We start from the raw sequence: 18,383 nt of genomic DNA, 5'->3' as shown, positions 1-18,383 counted from the left end.
ATCAGAGAACATAATTTTCATCTTAAAATACCTACTACACTATAGCAATTTATTAACATTTATTAAGTGCCTTTGGGAAAAATAACTTAGTGACCAACCATAATTTAACTTAAAAATCATGTTAGATTCTTATAATGAGCTTATATGCTTTTCATATTAAGGTACAGTGACAAATATTTTTGAAAGAACAATTCATTACACTTTTGTTTGATCATTTCAAATGCCGTGCTTCCAAATTCACTGTTATTAAAATTATCATGCACACCCTAAGATCTGTTTAGAAAAACTGGCCACTTAATACAACCATCCCAAGCAATTCTAGTTTGAATTTCTTAATAAGTTTTCTGGGAAGTCTGGCAAAAGGATTTAAGGAAGGAAGGATAAAACCATTCTGATGGTTGACTTTGAAAGAGCCACCTATACATGTCATCAGTAACAGGAGATTTCTCGCACTACATGAAATGCTTCAGGTCCTCCTAAGTATCTGAGATATTCAAGGGTAAAGCTGCTTTCATACTAAAACTTCAATGCAAAATAGCATAAAAGAAACTATTCTATTCTTGGGGCAAGATAAGAACTAAAATATTGGATACTGGATTTTAAGAAGTCACATAGTTTTACTATTTTGTTAGTAAAATGACATGCTAGAATACCTTTTAGGTTCAAGATAGAATTAAATAATTAAGGCACTTAAAGTTATTCTTTTCTCAATATGGGGCCTGAAGGGACAGAGATTAAGTTAAATGGACAAGATTACATGATGAGAGGAAAGAACGGAATGGCAAAGGAAGAAAAACTACAGTGGAAAAGGTGAAGGTAGCAGAGAAATTTAAAGAAAACCAAGTAGAAATGGAGAATGCAGGATTATAGATATGAATAGAATCCACAGAGGAAACACAATGAATCTTAAATGTAAGTGAATTTCAAAATAATTTCACTTTTTGTTTTTAATCATGTACTGACACTGTTCTTCACTTTGTCATTCAATTTAGCTTGTACAACACCTCCAAACATCTTAAGGTAAAATTCGCAGCCTAAGTCTTAAATCCTATGGAGAGCTCCCTTAACAATATTAATGTTCTATTTCTTTCTTCCTCTTACTTTAGTTAAGGAAGAGAAGTCAAGGGAATATATACTTAAAATCCTAATGGATTACAGAAAGAGGCAAGTGCTTGGGTAGCTAAGAAAAGAGAAAATGTGACCTCCTAGAAAGCAGTTTTCTCCCAGATTTAACTTATGGGAACTCAGTATTATATATGCAATATACATTTGCTTATATGATTGGAAACACAGCAATCAGAGAAGTAAAAGTACATTTATTATCTATCTTCTATTTAACATTTATATTAAAGTAAGGTTTTTCCCATTCATTAATGATAGTATTAGTATTGCAGATCTTGAGTTACTAGCAAATGATAAAAAAAGAGGAGGGTTAGAAATTATCAGTGTTGCAGTTCAACAGTGCATGTATGAAAATGCTCATCCTCATGGTCACTGTTTGATGTGGTTGACAAGCTCTGTGTTTTAAAAACTCTCCCTTTCCTTGACCTTATTCAATAGAGTAAAAGCTAATTTGATTCTTCTTTTCCCCTCTTTACTTTCTTCTGCTTCTTTTTCCTCTTGCTTTAAAAATTGTCGATGTTAGTGAGCTCCTCTTTAGATTATCTTTCTCAGAAATCTCCTCTGCTTTCGTGGATTCATCCATCACTTCTGGATTATTTCACAAATATTTGTCTCTAACTCTGACCTCTCTGCCAAACTCTAACTTTCTAAAAGCTTGCTCTTTCCATTTACTTTCATGCCATCACCTTAAACTCAACATTTCTAAAGCTCAATTCATGAAATGCCAGCCTCAATAATTTTTTAAAGACTACCTTATTCCAGATCTCTCACAACTCCCTTCCCCCAAAGCATCCTCCAGATGCACCACTGTTGACTAGATCTCCATAATACACTGCTTTCATTGTGTCACTTCCTCATCAAAAACCTTTAACAACCTCTGCTGCCTAAATCATAAAGTACAGACTCATTAGCTTGACATTTCAGGCTGTATACAATTGGCTATGTATACGTCTAGCCCTCCAATCCATTCGTTATTCCTTTAGTGTGACATCTCTATGCTGGTCAAAACAAACTACTTAACTCTTGCCTAACTAGACCTCACCATTTCCCATCTCTACATCTTTGATGACATCTTTTGAAAATGTCTCCATCAAAAATTGTCCTTTACTTTCTCTATCTACCAAATTCCCTCTCTTTAAGCCTAAAATAAATGCTACCTCTCCACAAAGCCTTCCCTGATCACTTGAACCTGAATTAATAATTTTCTTTTTAAAATGCGTATAGCCTCAATATCACTAATCATCAGTAAAGTGAAAATCAAAACACAATGAGATATCATCTTACACTTGTCAGAATGGTTATCAAGAAGACAAGAAATAGTAAGTGTTGGTGAGGATGTGGAGAAAAGGCAATCCTCATACACTGTCAGTGGGAATTTAAATCAGGGCAGCCACTATGGAGAACAGGATGGAGGCTGCTCAAAAAATTAAAAATAGAACTACCACACAATTCAGCAATTCCATTCCTGGGTACTTATCCAAAAAAAAAAAAAATGAAAACATGAATTCAAAAGGTTATATGCACCACAATGTTCATAGCAGCATTATTTATAATAGCCAAGCTATGGAAACAACCTAAGTGTCCATTGACAGATGAACAGATCAAGAAGATGTGATTATATTAGCCATAAAAAGAATGAAATCTTGCCATTTGTGACAACATGGATGGACCTGGAGGGTATTACACTTAGTGAAATAAGTCAGAAGAGAAAGACAAGTACTGTATATTTTCACTTACATGTGAAATCTAAAAAACAAAACAGATTAATATAACACAACAGAAACAGACTCATAGATACAGAGAACAAACTAGTGGTTACCAGAGGGGAGAGGGGTAGGACGAAGGGTCAAAGAGGTGACTGGGATTAAGAGGTACAAACCACCAGTTATAAAATAAGTAAGTTACAAGGATGTAATGCACAGCACAGAGAATATTGTCAATACTTTATAAAATAACTTTGTATGGTGTGTAATCTATAAAAAAAAATCAAATTACTATGTTGCACATCTGAAACTAATATGATATTGTAAGTCAACTATACTCAGTAAAATAAAGTAAAATACTTATAGCATTTTCTGCTTTTCTGATTCCCATAGCACATCCGCTGTGCCCTGATATTTGTGTGCAAGTATTACTGTCTCCTCAACCAAATCATAAGTCCCTGAGGATATTACACATAAATACTCAGTTTTCACTGAATGAATGAAGCTTTTCCCCCCTCCAACCTCCTCACACTCTCCACTCGACACAATCTCTCCCTCATTCATTGTGCCAGCAGGTATTTACTGAGCTCTATTTTTCACTAGGTACTGTGTTAAGCACTGGAAAATGAGTAGGACATGCATGATCCCTGCTGTCACAGAGCTCACAGTCTAGCAGGGAAGACAAACATTATAAGTTTATGTGTGGCAAGTGTGACATATACATGGTGTGGAGGCCTATAACAGGGGGACATACTCTAGTAGTACCTAAAACACTCACTGTTGCTTTCTCATAAATTAGGCACACTTCATATCATAGTGAATAGTGAATTGTGACAATTACGACCAAGTAGAAGGTAATATATTAGAGAATATTTATCATAACCTTGGATTAAATATAAATTTCCTGGAGCTGAGCGTAACAGAAATTATTTATTAATTCATTATAAGTGCAAGGATTTATGCTAGCTACTTTATATAGTATTCTTTTTCATCTTCACAACAACCTGGCAAGGTGGGTATCCTTATTCCTATTTTAGAGATAAGGAAACAGGCTTCAAGAGATCAAGTTACTCTACCCAAGGTCCTACTAATTAAGGGCAAAGATAGGCTTCAGACCCCAAAACATATGTTCTTTGTCCTCCATGCCATGAGTAGATCGTTCACAAGTTTTCCACACAAGCACACTTAGCAACGATGGACTCGATGTCCCAGACCCTCCTCCACAGGGTGTCAGCCCTGTGCATCTGGCTACAGGTGGCAACATCATAATATTTTAAGAATGATTTTATTCTGTAACATTCCTACAAGACTGTCTATTTCACGCTGCCTTTTAAGAAGTGTTCTTTACTGGAATGGGAAAATGAGGACCACACAAGGCATAGTCTGTCCTTGTTAGTAGTTTTTAAATTAAGCTCTTTTTAAAATTTATGATATAAAAATATACTACTGCTTATTTTTCTGACATACAGAAAATATAGATAGCAAAAAACAGCTTTTAAAAATTCTTTCTAAGTTTTCTGCATCACAGTAGATTGCCCTACTCAAACCCATATTGTAAATTTCTTGCTTATGTTCCTTTCAGTATTTGGAACAAAATGTGTTTGTTTCTCTCTAATTCTTATAACTAGAAATCAAATATTAATGTTGGAAAGGAAATATTCAATTTCATTCTTTACCACTGCATGAATGGACTTTAATAATTTCCTAAAACATATTTATCAGTGTCCAATTCTATTACCCACAGAGTTAGTATTTTAACCCAGGATAAATATTTCATTATTTATACATTTTATACTTTATTTTTGATTTTTTTCCCTGGAACATGAAATTTTAGAAATGCTGATTAGTTTACTGCAGAATTTCTTGTTTTGTTGGACAATGCTAATTTTAACAATTTGAAGTGAAGTAGAGGATGGTAGAAATTTGTTAAATTGTATTACGTCACAACATATTTTAATGTAGTTTATTAAGTAAATACATGGTAAAATAACTCCTTGTGTAACTTAGATTTTCCCTAAAAGCAATTTATAAAATTATTTCAAGGCATTAAACAAAACTTCCATAGGTGTTATATAAAATGATACTTGCACCATGGTTTTCAAACATATGGGATTTGATACTTTGATTCCAAAGCATTATTTTTGGCTATGGTATGTTAATAAAGTGCTTTGTAACTGAAAACAAATGAATAGACAAACATAATCTTTAATGCATAAGCTAACATCCAAGATACAGCTTTTCCTGAAATATTAAGATGCCTATCACTTAGTTAAAAAAAAAAAGTGAAATACATTTTTAACCACAGAATATTATATTTTGTCCATCAGGTATCCCAGTGTCTTTATTTTAAAGATGTTGAGTGACTTCCTCAAGCTTACATAACTAGTTTGTGGCAGAGTCAGAATAAGACCCCTAGGTTTAATTCACTTTTGCTTTTTACTATTCCATTCTTGAACTATTTAAAACAGAATTATAAAAAAAAATAATAATTACCTATTGGAAAAGAGAACCTTATATAAGATATTAACCTACAACGAAGGACGTGATTACAACGCTATATACTAATATTCATCTAAGATAGCAAAGCAATGGCATTTACCTTAAATTTACGTCTCTGCTCTGCACAGCTGTTGAAGAACCACAAGTCTGTCTCATGGCTGTAAATGTAACAAGAACAATAATGCGACCAATTTTCATACCTAAACTAAATTAAGTAGATTTGTCATAGGCTAGAAAATTGATAATGTATTTTACAAAAAGTTTTAAAATTACAGATTATGGAAGTGTGCATGTATGTATACGCAAATGCATTTGTGTGTGTGTGTGTACACATATGTGTGTGTGAATTTACTCTTTTTAATAATCTGGAAATTAGGTTCATGAAATTGAAAGCATTACATATTCTCTTTGGCTAACTTTTCTCATTATGGAACGCTATGGGTATATCAAGTCTAGAAGTGCCAGGAGTAGACACAGATAAATAAAACAAACTAAAATGAGAGGCTGTCTTCAGCTGTTATTATTAGGTTATGTTTTTCTGGGATACATAGTAAGAACGTAAAGAAGGAACATCTAGTAATGCTTAGTTTAATATCAGCTCCCATTTGCATCACAATCTTTATATATTATTCATCAATATGTCATTAATCAATGTACCTACTGATTGGACCTATTCAATTGGTGTTTCATGTAATGAACAGAATATGTAAACAAGTTTCAAAGACATATATTCAGATATCTATACATGAAAGTGAAATCACTACTACAATCGGTACTCAAGCTTGTCAGACGTGATTTTCTTCTTTCCATTTTGCACTAGATATGCTACTATCTATGCTATCTGTAGTACAAAAACCTGAAAAAGTGTAAATGAAAAATACCTGTAAAGACAAATACTAGTTTGCTAGAAATATTCTCTCTACCATGTCACACCTCAAATCTGGCCACCACTTTTAAACATTTAAAAGAAATTCAGTTGAATATAACAAAGCAACCGAATATTGTTCTTGTGACTTGAGCCATTAAAACAGATTTTTAAGAAAATCTGTATTTTCTTTCAAATGTTATAAAATAGTTCTCCATCAAAACTATATTTTAAAATGGAAACCACACAGTATCTCTTTTGGTCTTCTAAAAATATGTTATGCCTGATAAAGTACAAGCCACCATGATCTATAATTAACACCAAATACTTTGCCTTGCAAGTATAGCTTTTGAAACATTTTCAATTATCTTTTTTTAATTCTAAAAGATAATCTACACCAACTCTATTATGAAAGGTTGGTTAAACTCTTAGGTAAGTAGAAAAAGAAGTCGGCTGTGAGAGAATCATAGAAGTTAAGTGTTACTTTCATATTAAATGGTTAAAATTTTTAACAAAGATATTCTACCCTCTTCTTTAACGTAAGTGGCAAATAGTGCAACTCATGTTAAATAGTATTTGCAGATGCAAAGATAAGCATTACCTAATATCCCCCTTTGACAACATGTGTAAGCTAGTATAAAATGCTATCAGGTTTTTATTAGATTTTCAATACAATCCCAGCATGTTTCCAGTTGCAAAGCTTATCAAGTACTATGAAACACTAAAACTGTAGACTCATATTAATTGCAGTGTATATTCTGGTGAACAAATAAGTCTTCATTCATTATTTCTAAATTCTTATTCATAAAAACCAACCAACTTTTCATTCCTATGACATTTTGGCATTAGATTCCACTAAAATTACAAAGTAATAATAAAATGCTACAGTTTTATAATATGTACAATGGATATGTATTCATAATAATATGAGTCACAAAACACTAAATATAAGTGACACAATGGAAGTTTGTGGTAATGGTTAGCAACTGAAATTGTTAAAAGGTATTTATAGTACTATTAATCACCCTTTGGTGATAAAATAACAAAATTGAGGAGTTCTGCTCAAACTTTTATATAAACAACATTTGGTACGGGAGCAACAATTTCTTATTTTAGAGTCATTAATATTTCCACATTATATGTGTGTTTTCCAAGAAAAATTATGTATATTTTAGTTGAACGAAGTATCACATTTTTGCCTTCCAATACAACAAAAAAGGAAAGTAGAAAAGCTAAAGCCCAGCCATTCTTTCCAGAGATACCCTGGTAACCAGCAATAAAGAAACTTCTACTGGACTTAGCTTTGGAGAGGAACAACTTATTATTTTGTCTATTTTGTCAAGAGATATGATAAAAATAGAATTAGGACAATATACAGTGTTTTTCAGATATTTGAAACAATAAACTCTTTCCTACCTTTGGCTTATGCTGCCAGCATCTAAATCTCCTTTGCTATACCAACAAGAAAGCAAAATTCCCAGCCTGAAGCCATAGTGAGGATAAACATTTCATTTGCTATCTGTGACTTCTATGTAAATTTCTCTCTGTCATGTAAATGTATGGAGAGGCTCTCATGGAATCAGATAATTCAATGGAAATACTCCAACCACCGTTACCACTTGTTATTACTTGGGGAGGGATATGATAGTGAGGAAAGTTTGTCACTACAGAATTACTGACTAGTTAAAACAAAGAATGTGAAATTTATTTTAAAAGAGAAAAAAATTAAAATGAGTCTTAAACTTAGGCTGATTCAATATAACTTTCATTTGCAATCATGGCAGACATAGGTACGTCACACCCTCTATCCCCAGGACCCCTTCTTCCCATCCACCCCACAAAAATGGTTTGTTCCCAAGAATATATATTCTCGTCTCATATTTGCCTAGGGACTATGCATTTAATTCAGTTTTTAGGTATTGAGTAGCTTCTGGATTGTGTAGATCAGTAGCCAATAATTCTGTTACACAAACTAAGCTTCAGTAGGGCACCATGTAAGACATAGTTACTAGCATCTGAGAGTACACCTGAAAATGAAAACAGACAGCTAGGCCATAAAAATTTTTTTTTCAAGATTGTTTTGTTAAAATAAAGCAATAAGAAAGATGCTGACTTTTTAAAAAAAACTAAGCTTGGCTTATTAGACGTGTACATAACACATGATTCAAAAAAGAAAGCATTGCTTATCTTTCAACAGAACTGATAAACATTTTGAATAATGTTTTATACAATTCCAGATTCTACCTTCCAAACATTTAAAAAATACCCTATAAAAATGTTTCTTTCCCCTAATGTCCTATATATTTTGGTTAAAGCTATATAAAACAATGGTGGTATTATGTAACAAAAAGTTACTTTAAAAGACATACATACTATCAGTTTCACAGGACAAACATAGTGAATAAGGACAACAAACTCCAGAATGTGTTTTTATAATTGTAGCAACAGCAATAACTCCTTGGCAAACTCAAACAGTTTTTCTGGCAACCCTGGAGGTTTTCTGCATTTGTCACTTGGATACAACTGCAAAAGGGCTGTCTAAGACTGCTTTGTTTCTTCCCTACCATTTTACTATAACTTTGCTTTTAAGGAAGACATTTCACATTTTAACCTGTTTGTAAATAAAATTTCATTAAAATCCCAACAAGGGAGTTTTATACAAAACTCCTAATGCCTATGTATACCAAATGTCCCTACATAACTTGTCCAGAAAGTGACCTTGTAAACTTTTGAAATCTATGCTAATTTTTTCTCTTTCAGGAAGATAAAATGAGTTCTCTTTTTGAATTAAAATTACTTACATATGCAAATGTAATAATTTTCTGTATGTATACAACTGGGTCTGCACATCTGTAATCATTACAAACATCTTTTAAAGTAAGATCCCAAGGATAGGAGTGCTTTACTAACCTGCAGTGGTCTCTGTTTGTCACTGCTCTTAGGAGATTTCAATCCACTTGTTTGCTGCTGTAAGAGAAGTTGTCTTGCTGCTTGGAGAGCCTAGAAGTGAAAAGTGAGCAATATCTAAATATTTTGTTGAAAGGTAAATTATCAGTTATTCCTTAGGTAATAGTAATAGGCTTTAATGTATGAGAATCCCACCTCCTTTCTAGAGAGAATCATTAAATATTCTTTTTCTTCTAATGTGAAAAAAATTCACATAACACACATATACACAACTTTACTTAAAATAACAGAGATGCATGTAATCCTGCAGAAAATAAAGGTAATTTGTTTAAAAGTGCTTAAAGAGGAAAAAATCATAAACTGCATCAATAACCTCATTTTCACAAGGAACTTGTCTTGAGTGTTCAACTAAAATGCCCACTCCCTTTTAAATTATCAATCAATTTGCATTTTCATATTACAATTTTGAAGCAAAAGCAGTAGACTTCAAGTGTTACCGGAAGCTGTAATTAAATTTGACAAATCAACATCAGATTATCTTGAAAGTGAATTAATAAGGATTTTCACTAAAGATTAAAAACACTTTTTTTGTACTTACAATTCAAGGGGAAACCTCTCCTTTGACAAAATAAAGTGCAGTTTTAATGCCAAATAAAATTGAGTGGTTTTCATTTGCATTCTTAGCAAAATCAGAGAACAAAGAAATTACCACTCAACCAATCAGGTTTGTTTCTATGTGTGACAGAATACCAATCAAAATAAAAGATGTTTTCATTTATTTTTATGTTTTCTGTCCCACTCAGGAAAATAAAACTTAACATAAGAAATTAATGTAAGCATTTCATTTACTAGAGGAGGGACAGTTTGGTGAGTGGACTATATAAACTTATCATATAAAAACTAATGCCATAAAAAATACACATTGAGACGTTTTAAAGGTAGCAGTGCAAACTAATTTAAAAAAACTTTTTCAGAGACTATAAACTCATTGTTTTTCTCAACAACTGAGTTCAATGAACACTGACGATGAAATTTTTCAGCACATAAAACTAAAATAAATCATTGCCCCACTTTGTTATTCACTGTTTTAGAATACAAGGCAAATTTTTCATGATGGGAAAAATATCTTAGATCAATATTCTTCTATAATAATTAAGATTCAAAGCTGATAAAAGTACAATTTTGATTGGAATCAATGATCTGGTTTTTAAGAGAGTTTCTAGTATCCATGACAACAGTTGCTTTGACAAGATGTGCATATGGCATTACACTGCCAGCTGGTGTGAACAATGTTTGAACTACTGCATTGAGATGCTGAGCAAACAGAAAAAGTTGCCACGTCTTAACCCTCAGGGAAGGCAGTCATCCCCTGATCAATTATGAAAAGACAGAGAGAGGGCTGCTACAGTCTGGCTCCAAGCAAGTTTTCTGAGAAGGCAGGCAGACATAGAAACCAAAGTAAACAAACTGAATGCCCTAGCACATCTCCTAACAACATTGATTTGTCTTCCCATAGCAGGATCTGGCATAGTTTGTCAAGCACACTTTTTACATTTGGAGACACACTCATTTACAACAATCTTCCTTTTGTTTTTAATAAATTTCAAGTAATTACAAGTCAGCCTAAATGTTTCTAAGGATGGCACATTCCAGTGAACTCAGGCAATTTTATTATAAAGTTCAATTGGAAAAAAAGACCAAAGAAAAAATTCCATAAATATTTTATGATCACAAAATTCAGTTTAAAAAATTTCACTTGATATCCTAAATAATATAGCTTTCTTTTTTTTAATGGCAACTCATAAAATAATGACAAATGATATTTTTCAAATGGAAATTACTATAGTGTGAGTTAAGCTGTGTCTATGCGAAATTCTCAAAATCAAAAAAATCAGCTATTTTCCCCTTTAATTCCAAAAGCCACACAAAGTTTGCCTAATTTTTTTTTCATAGAAATTTTTCCCTTTGAATTCATTAGTTTATTTTGTATATATATATGTACACACACACACACACATCCTTATATAGTTTATATTTAATTCTGTAGTTGTTTATTATTCTTAAAGACTTCTAATGAACATAGTTTACAATCCTGGAATCATGAATGATGAGGACTAAAAGCAAGCTTAGAAATCATCCAATCTGACCCCCTCATTTTAGCAAATGAGAAAAATGAGGCCTAGAGTAATCAAGCGCTTTGTTTAGGGTCTCCTGGCTTGCAGACCAGAGTGCATTCCAGTGTGCCATACTGTCTCTGTAAAGGTTAGACCATTAGAGGGCAATGAGTAAAACTCTGGTAAAGGAGAACAATTAGTAAAGGAGAGCTCTGGCACCATAATAAATTATTTTTTACCTGTAAAGAGGGCATATATATTTATCAGAACTTAAAAGGGAAACTACAATATAATCTTTTTACAATTTGAATTTGTGTTTGAATAGAACTATATCACAGAATATATACTGCTTTTAGGGCTAAGTGTTCCCACCACCCTTGACTTTGATTTCATTACACACGCTACCAATACCTGATGGAGCTCTAAACTCTTGTAAAATTCTGATCATTTGACCAGTTTTTACTAGAAAAATTACTGAAGAATTCTAAAACTGGACTAAACTTTAAAAATTGTTTAGCCTAGCTTTCACATTTTGTAGTCAGGTAACTGAAAAACCAATATTACAATAACTTGACTAAAGTCACAAAGCAGTAACAAAGTCTGGTCAAAAGCTACGGCTCTTGTCTCCCAAACCTAGAACCCTATCTCCTTCACTACCTTGCGCTGTATTCATTCAACTCAACCCAAACATTAACCCAGTGGAATATGTAACACCTGGTGCCTGTAGAAAGACATTAGAAAACAAGATATATTTAGAACTGCAGCTCATGAAAATATCACTAGAAAAAATGTATACCATTTTTAAAGGAGTTTTAATAATAATGGAATACCACAAGATAGCCGGCTAAAACATGCTACTACTTTCAAAGTACCTTGGTTTTCATATGCATTTACAGTTATCTTTAAAATAGTAAAGAATCACCTTTCAATACAAACTCTTATGAAAAAGAACTACTTGCCTATATCAACGTTCTTTTAGTAGCAGTAGAGATTGCTATAGTAAACATAAAAGATGGGAGGACAAAAAACAATTCCAAGAGATCAGGAATGATTTAAAACTCATAAGCAGAAATCTTTGGCAGTTTGCATTCTAACTGCAGGCATCACATGACACTTTTATTTCCAGTATTCTGGACAACATTTTAGGACTGAATTTCAATAAACAAATGCTCAGAGGCATTTAGTTCATCTTTCCAATTTATTATTGTAGCTCCTCAAATGATGAAAGATTATGAGATAAAATACTGCCATCAATATAAGGCGTTAGGTGTCAAATTATATAAAATATTAATTTGAAAATTGCTTGTCCACTTCAATTGGTAAATAGAAAAGGGCTATTCATAAAGTACTATTAGCCATTTAGGTATTTATATAATCACCATTGGCAAAAACAAAAAAAAGAACAACTAATTTAGAACAAAAGGCAAAAGATGTTTGCAAAATTTCCTTTAATAATGACTGAGTCTGATGCAAATGAATAACAAGAAAGGTTTCTAAGACAGCCAAGCCATATCTAGTTTTCAAAAACATATTTGTTGTGAATTAAGGGTGCACTTCACTTAATGAAGTTATTTAACTTTAGTAAAGCTAAAGAAAACTAAGATAGGACACTTTAAAAATTAGAATCAGATTAAATTAAAATATTTTGAAAAGATGAATACAAATCTTTATAATAAAGGTATACTTTTTGTTAGGCTGCAGGGGTGTGGGAAAGTACATGTTTTCCACAATTCAGTGCATTTTGTTATAAAATATTTATTGCAAGTATCATTCCTAATAGTTGCTGTGTAATTTCAAACAAACAAAAATTTTGTTAAGCAAAGTTGAAGCATATCACCCTTGTAAAGTAGTAATAACTTTATGTCAGTTAGGAACCTCTTAGACAAAGCGTAATTGTAATGAGTGGGTCGTTACGAGAATTAAGAGTGAAAAAACTTTGGAACCTGCCAGATCAATACTTTTTTTTCTTCTTGAAGAACACTGAAAACTCTCACCAGAAGTAAAATTGTTTGAGAATAGCTTAGAAACAACCAGTGAAACCAAAAATGTTAAGTACTCTCAGGTTTATAAATAACTTCTTTTTTTTCAAAGTAAATATATGTATATTTTGGAAAAAAACAGACATCACTCATATCTCTCCCCATAAAAATAGGAATGCTTAACCTATCAGCCTGTTGCATTTGAGACATTAAAATGAAAAATGACATCTACGCCCATTAATATCTTCAATGTATAAACAGCACAGCGTGACACATTCTTGAGAGCTGAAGGCTACAAAACCTCTCTGAAACATAAATAACAAAGCACTCAGAAGCATATTTGATGTTGATACTCATCTCTGAGAAAAACACTGCTGCCTAGGTTTCTTATGAAAATAGATGCAGCCCAAATGGATCTCCTGTAATTGGTTTCAGATAGCGAGGTCAGAAGAAATATGATACAAGAAATGATTATGTGGAACAGGCGAAACAAGAATGTTTACACAGGCACTCCCTACTTAAACTGACAAGGGGTGTATACTTTGCAGATAACCAGAACCAAAAAAATTTTGCCAGCAGGATACCCAGAATTTTGCTCCTCAAACTCACATATTTTAACCTTTAACATATGACATCTTTAAAATGTTACTTTGAATACTGAGCAAATAGTAAGTTTTCAAACAGAATTTCATTTTAAAATTATTTTCACAAGTGTAGTTGATAATAAGTATATTCAGAACCTTCCACAAAGGATACAAATTCCTATTCTGTTTGGTCTTCCTCCCATTATGTTCCCACTAAAGAGAATATACTCATAAATGTAATCTGAAGTCTCATAATACTATTTAATAGAAGAAAATTAATCATCTAATTGTCATAACCTATTTTCGAACAGCAATCTATCAGAGTGAAATTATGCATCTGTAGTGATTGACCTTTCATTTTATCATGTCTGATACATAATTACACTAAGTTTGTTGGGGAAAAAAAGCTAATTACTAGAAAATATTTTTTAAAATAATTTTTATTTTTGTGTTATGGTATATTTTACATAAAATTAAAGAATAAATGTGTGGATACGTTATGTTTATATTGCGGACCAGTATGGAGGCCAAACTGAGAAGCTACGATCGTTTATTTTACGGTACTATAATAAGGGTGAGTAATTAATAAAGCATCCTATTTACCAATCAAATGTCAGGCTATATTGGCTAAGCATTCATGATGTAGATCCAAAGGAGAGAAAATCAAGGTATTGAATATGTTATGGAATGGATCCGCAAGTCATCCTCCGAAGCTCTAACAAAGTCCTCAGGGTTCAGGTCCAAACCCAATACTCAGTATATTCCAGTATGGCTCCAAACTCCCAGATGAGCTGAGGCAACCTTGCATAAAATAAACCTGTGAGTTAATGGTAACTAATGGCTAAGACAGGTTTTGTTTTTTCAGGTCTCGAATCATACACTCAGTTTAATGGAATGAACACATTCTCCTCCTCTGAGCTGGCATTCCACAGGCTGCACTAAACAATACCAAGTAGTGTGGTATTCATATCTCTATTTCCTTCATTATTCTGCTGCTAATGATAATGAATTGCTAATGAAACACATAAGAAACACTAACATAATATTAAGGAATTCTGTCCAACTTAAAAATTCTGAAATATGAAAGGTAAAGATGAATTGGAACTAATTTTATTAAAATTAACAGTTTCACAGCATCTCTTTTTCATGGTACACGTTCCAGGAACTACAATAGCTTATGTGTATTCTCTCAGTTATTTCTCTTTCTGCTATAAAATAGTTTATTATTTTTTTCCAAACATACTTTGAATTTACTTTGTGTTTCTCACATACCATCACTTTTTTTTTTTTTTCCCATTATGAGGCCGGTATCATCTTTTGCCTGGATATGGATTGAAGACTCATTACTGCTATATTTAAAATTTCAAATTGCATATTAGAGATTAACTGAAAATACATGCTGCTAAATTATAGTATAATACCTGAAAGTAAACTATTATTTGAATCCTATATTTTGGATTTTCTTTACAATTTAAAAGTTAGATTGCAAAAGAGGTAGCATTTAGGAAAATATTTGTAAGAATAAAATACATCAAACATTACTTGTCATTCAAATTTTTTTTTGCAAGTTTGTCCCATGTACCAAGCAAAGAACTAATAAGCATTGCATGCTTGCAGAGGTAGGGGGTGATGTGACATTGTTTTTACCATCAAAGAGCTTACTGTCTAATAAGAAACATGTAGTATAATGTCAAAAGGCCATAAAAATGTTTTTAAAACATTTCAGGAGTTCATAAGTAGAAGAAATTATTTTCAGTTGGGGAGATCAGATAAAACTTTTATGGGGATATAATATTTGGGCTGAACTCACATGAGAAATAGTTCATCTTTTGGAGATGACAGAAGGTGACCATGTTAAATAGAAGCAAAGAACACGTGGGGTCATACACAGTAAAAAGAAAATAATTGATCTTGGATAGAACAAGTGCTTAATTTAGGAGTGTTACCTCATGGGAAGGTTGGCTGGAGCTAATTAATCAGTACAACTAAAGAACAAATGGCAGAGACTTGACATTATTTAGCAGGTAAGGGCAAATGCTGCTGAATCTGGAAATGATGGGATGCACCTGGCCCAGGTCAATATTGAAGTCATGTTATGAAGGGCAGATGAGAAGTGATGAAGAGAGTGAGGAAAGATACGAGGTAGAAAGACCACTTAAAACGTATGTACAACTGTCCAAATAAGAGATAATAAGAATAATAAGAAGCACTTTAGTTGAAAACAAGAACCACAAGAGGAATGGTCAAAGTAGAATTGGCAGGATTTAGTAACTGGGTTTAGGGTAAAAGCTAGGAAGGGGGTAAATGATGACTTCAAATGTTTAAGTCGAGGGTCAAGTATAGTTGTGTCACTATTGGAAAAGGGGAAATGAGAATATGAAACACAGGCTTTGGAAAGAAGATGATGCTGTTTACCTGCTGGCAGGATAACCAAGCAAAGGTTTCCTTAGTAGTTACAGATAATGCTGAGCTCTATGTTGAGAGCATTCAGGCTGACAACAGATTCCCAAAAAAGAGAGAGATGGTAGTTAAGACAAAGAGAAATAATAAGGTTGCTGGTAAAGAGAATGAAGAGAGAGGAAGAGTCAGGTCCCAAATTTGGGGAACATCTACGTACATTTTGTTTAGAGAAGATGAGAAAACAGTGAAAAAGGAAGCAATGAATGGTAAGGAGAGCACAGTAATAGAAGTCAAGAAGTCTTCTGGAAAATGTTGAACATGGAATTGCCATATGACCCAATAATTCCACAACTAGGTATATACCCAAAAGAAATGAAAATATATGTCCACACAAACAGTTGTGCATAACGGCTTTATTTGTCAGAGCCAAAAGATAGGAAAAACCCAAATGTCCATCAACTGATGAATGAATAAACAAAATGTAGTCTATCCAAATAGTGGAATGATATTCAACCATAAAGGTTTCTACAACATGGATGAACCTTGAAAACATTATGCTAAGTGAAGGAAGTCACAAAGACTACATATTGCAGGATCCATTTATATGAAATGCCCAGATTAGGCAAATCCATAGAGACAAAAAGTAAATTAGTGGTTGCCAGGGGCTGGAGGGAGAGGAGAATGGGCAGTGACTGCTAATGAGAATGGGGTTTCTTTTTACGGTGGTGGAAATATTCTGAATTTAGATAGTGGTGATGGTTGTGCAACTTTGTGAATATACCAAAAGCCACTGAATTGTACACTTTAAAAGGGTAAATTATAGCATGTAAATTATATTTCATCAAAGCTGTTATATATTTAAATAAAAGAACTGTGATGTCAACTCAAGGAAGTTGAGTTGATATATCTCAAGGAAGCTGGAAAAAAATAAAAGAGGAAAGAATAAAAAGAAAAGAATTGTGAAGGTAGAAGATGAACGAGTTCTCAAACACCGAAACCTCAAAGAGACTAAGGAGTAATGAAAGTTCTTTTTGAACTTGTTGGTAGTTTGCATGTGACCTACTGGATATCAGATCCCGTACAGCATTAAAGCAGAAAGTTAGACTGCAGCGAGTTATTGGGGAATCAATGGGGGAAAATCATGGCCATGAGTGCAAACAATTCTTTTGATAAGTTCTGTAAAGACTAAAATAAAAGAGAACTATAGTCTGAGAGGTTTTGTTTGTTTGTTGTCTGTTTCAAATAAAGAAAACATGATAATGAGCTGGTCGGGAGAAAGAGAAGCTATAACAAAGATAAGAGAAATGAGAAAGTCACTAGAGGATTAAGCAGAGTCCCCTGTGCTATACAGTATGTTCCCATCAGTTGTCTATTTTATACAGTATCAACAGTGTATCTGTGTCAATACCAACCTCCCAATTCCTCCCACCCCATCCCTTTTCCCCCTTGGTATCCATACATTTGTTCTCTACGTCTGTGTCCCTATTTCTGCTTTGCAAATAAGGTCATCTATACCATTCTTCTAGATTCCACATATATGCATTAATATATGATATTCGTTTTCCTCTTTCTGACTTACTTCACTCTTTGTAACACTCTCTAGGTCCAACCACGTCTCTACAAATGACCCAATTTTGTTCCTTTTTGTGGCTGAGTAATATTCCATTGTATATATGTACCACATCTTTATCCATTCCTATGTTGATGGACATTTAGGTTGCTTCCATGTCCTGGCTATTGTAAATAGTGCTGCAATGAACACTGGGGTGCATGTGTCTTTTTGAATTATGGTTTTCTCTGGGTATACGCCCAGTAGTGGGATTGCTGGGTCATATGGTAGTTCTATTTTTAGTTCTTTAAGGAACCTCCATACTGTTCTTCATAGTGGCTGTATCAATTTACATTCCCACCAACAGTGCAAGAGGGTTCCCTTTTCTCCTAACCCTCTCCAGCATTTATTGTTTGCAGATTTTTTGATGATGGTCATTCTGACCGGTGTGAGGTGATACCCCATGTGGTTTTGATTTGCATTTCTCTAATGATTAGTGATGTTGAGCATCTTTTCATGAGTTTGTTGGCCATCTGTATGTCTTCTTTGGAGAAACATCTATTTAGATCTTACACCCATTTTTTGATTGGGTTGTTTGTGTTTTTGATATTGAGCTGCATGAGCTGCTTGTATATTTTGGAGATTAATCCTTTGTCAGTTG

General features: G+C 33.2%; 1 protein-coding gene across 1 annotated transcript in view; it reads right to left on the bottom strand.

Annotated features, from left to right (window-relative positions):
- The window catches only part of FOXP2 (forkhead box P2), a 253,343-nt gene that overhangs the window by 139,177 nt on the left and 95,783 nt on the right, over positions 1–18,383 (bottom strand). The window contains exon 3 of the mRNA XM_061197955.1: positions 9,100–9,189. Coding sequence (XP_061053938.1) covers positions 9,100–9,189 — 90 coding nt within the window. The remainder of the gene's footprint in view (positions 1–9,099; positions 9,190–18,383) is intronic.

The sequence above is a fragment of the Eubalaena glacialis genome, chromosome 8 (assembly GCF_028564815.1).
Source record: "Eubalaena glacialis isolate mEubGla1 chromosome 8, mEubGla1.1.hap2.+ XY, whole genome shotgun sequence".
In the NCBI taxonomy this organism is placed as follows: domain Eukaryota; kingdom Metazoa; phylum Chordata; class Mammalia; order Artiodactyla; family Balaenidae; genus Eubalaena; species Eubalaena glacialis.
This window is presented reverse-complemented; position numbering and strand designations above follow the sequence as displayed.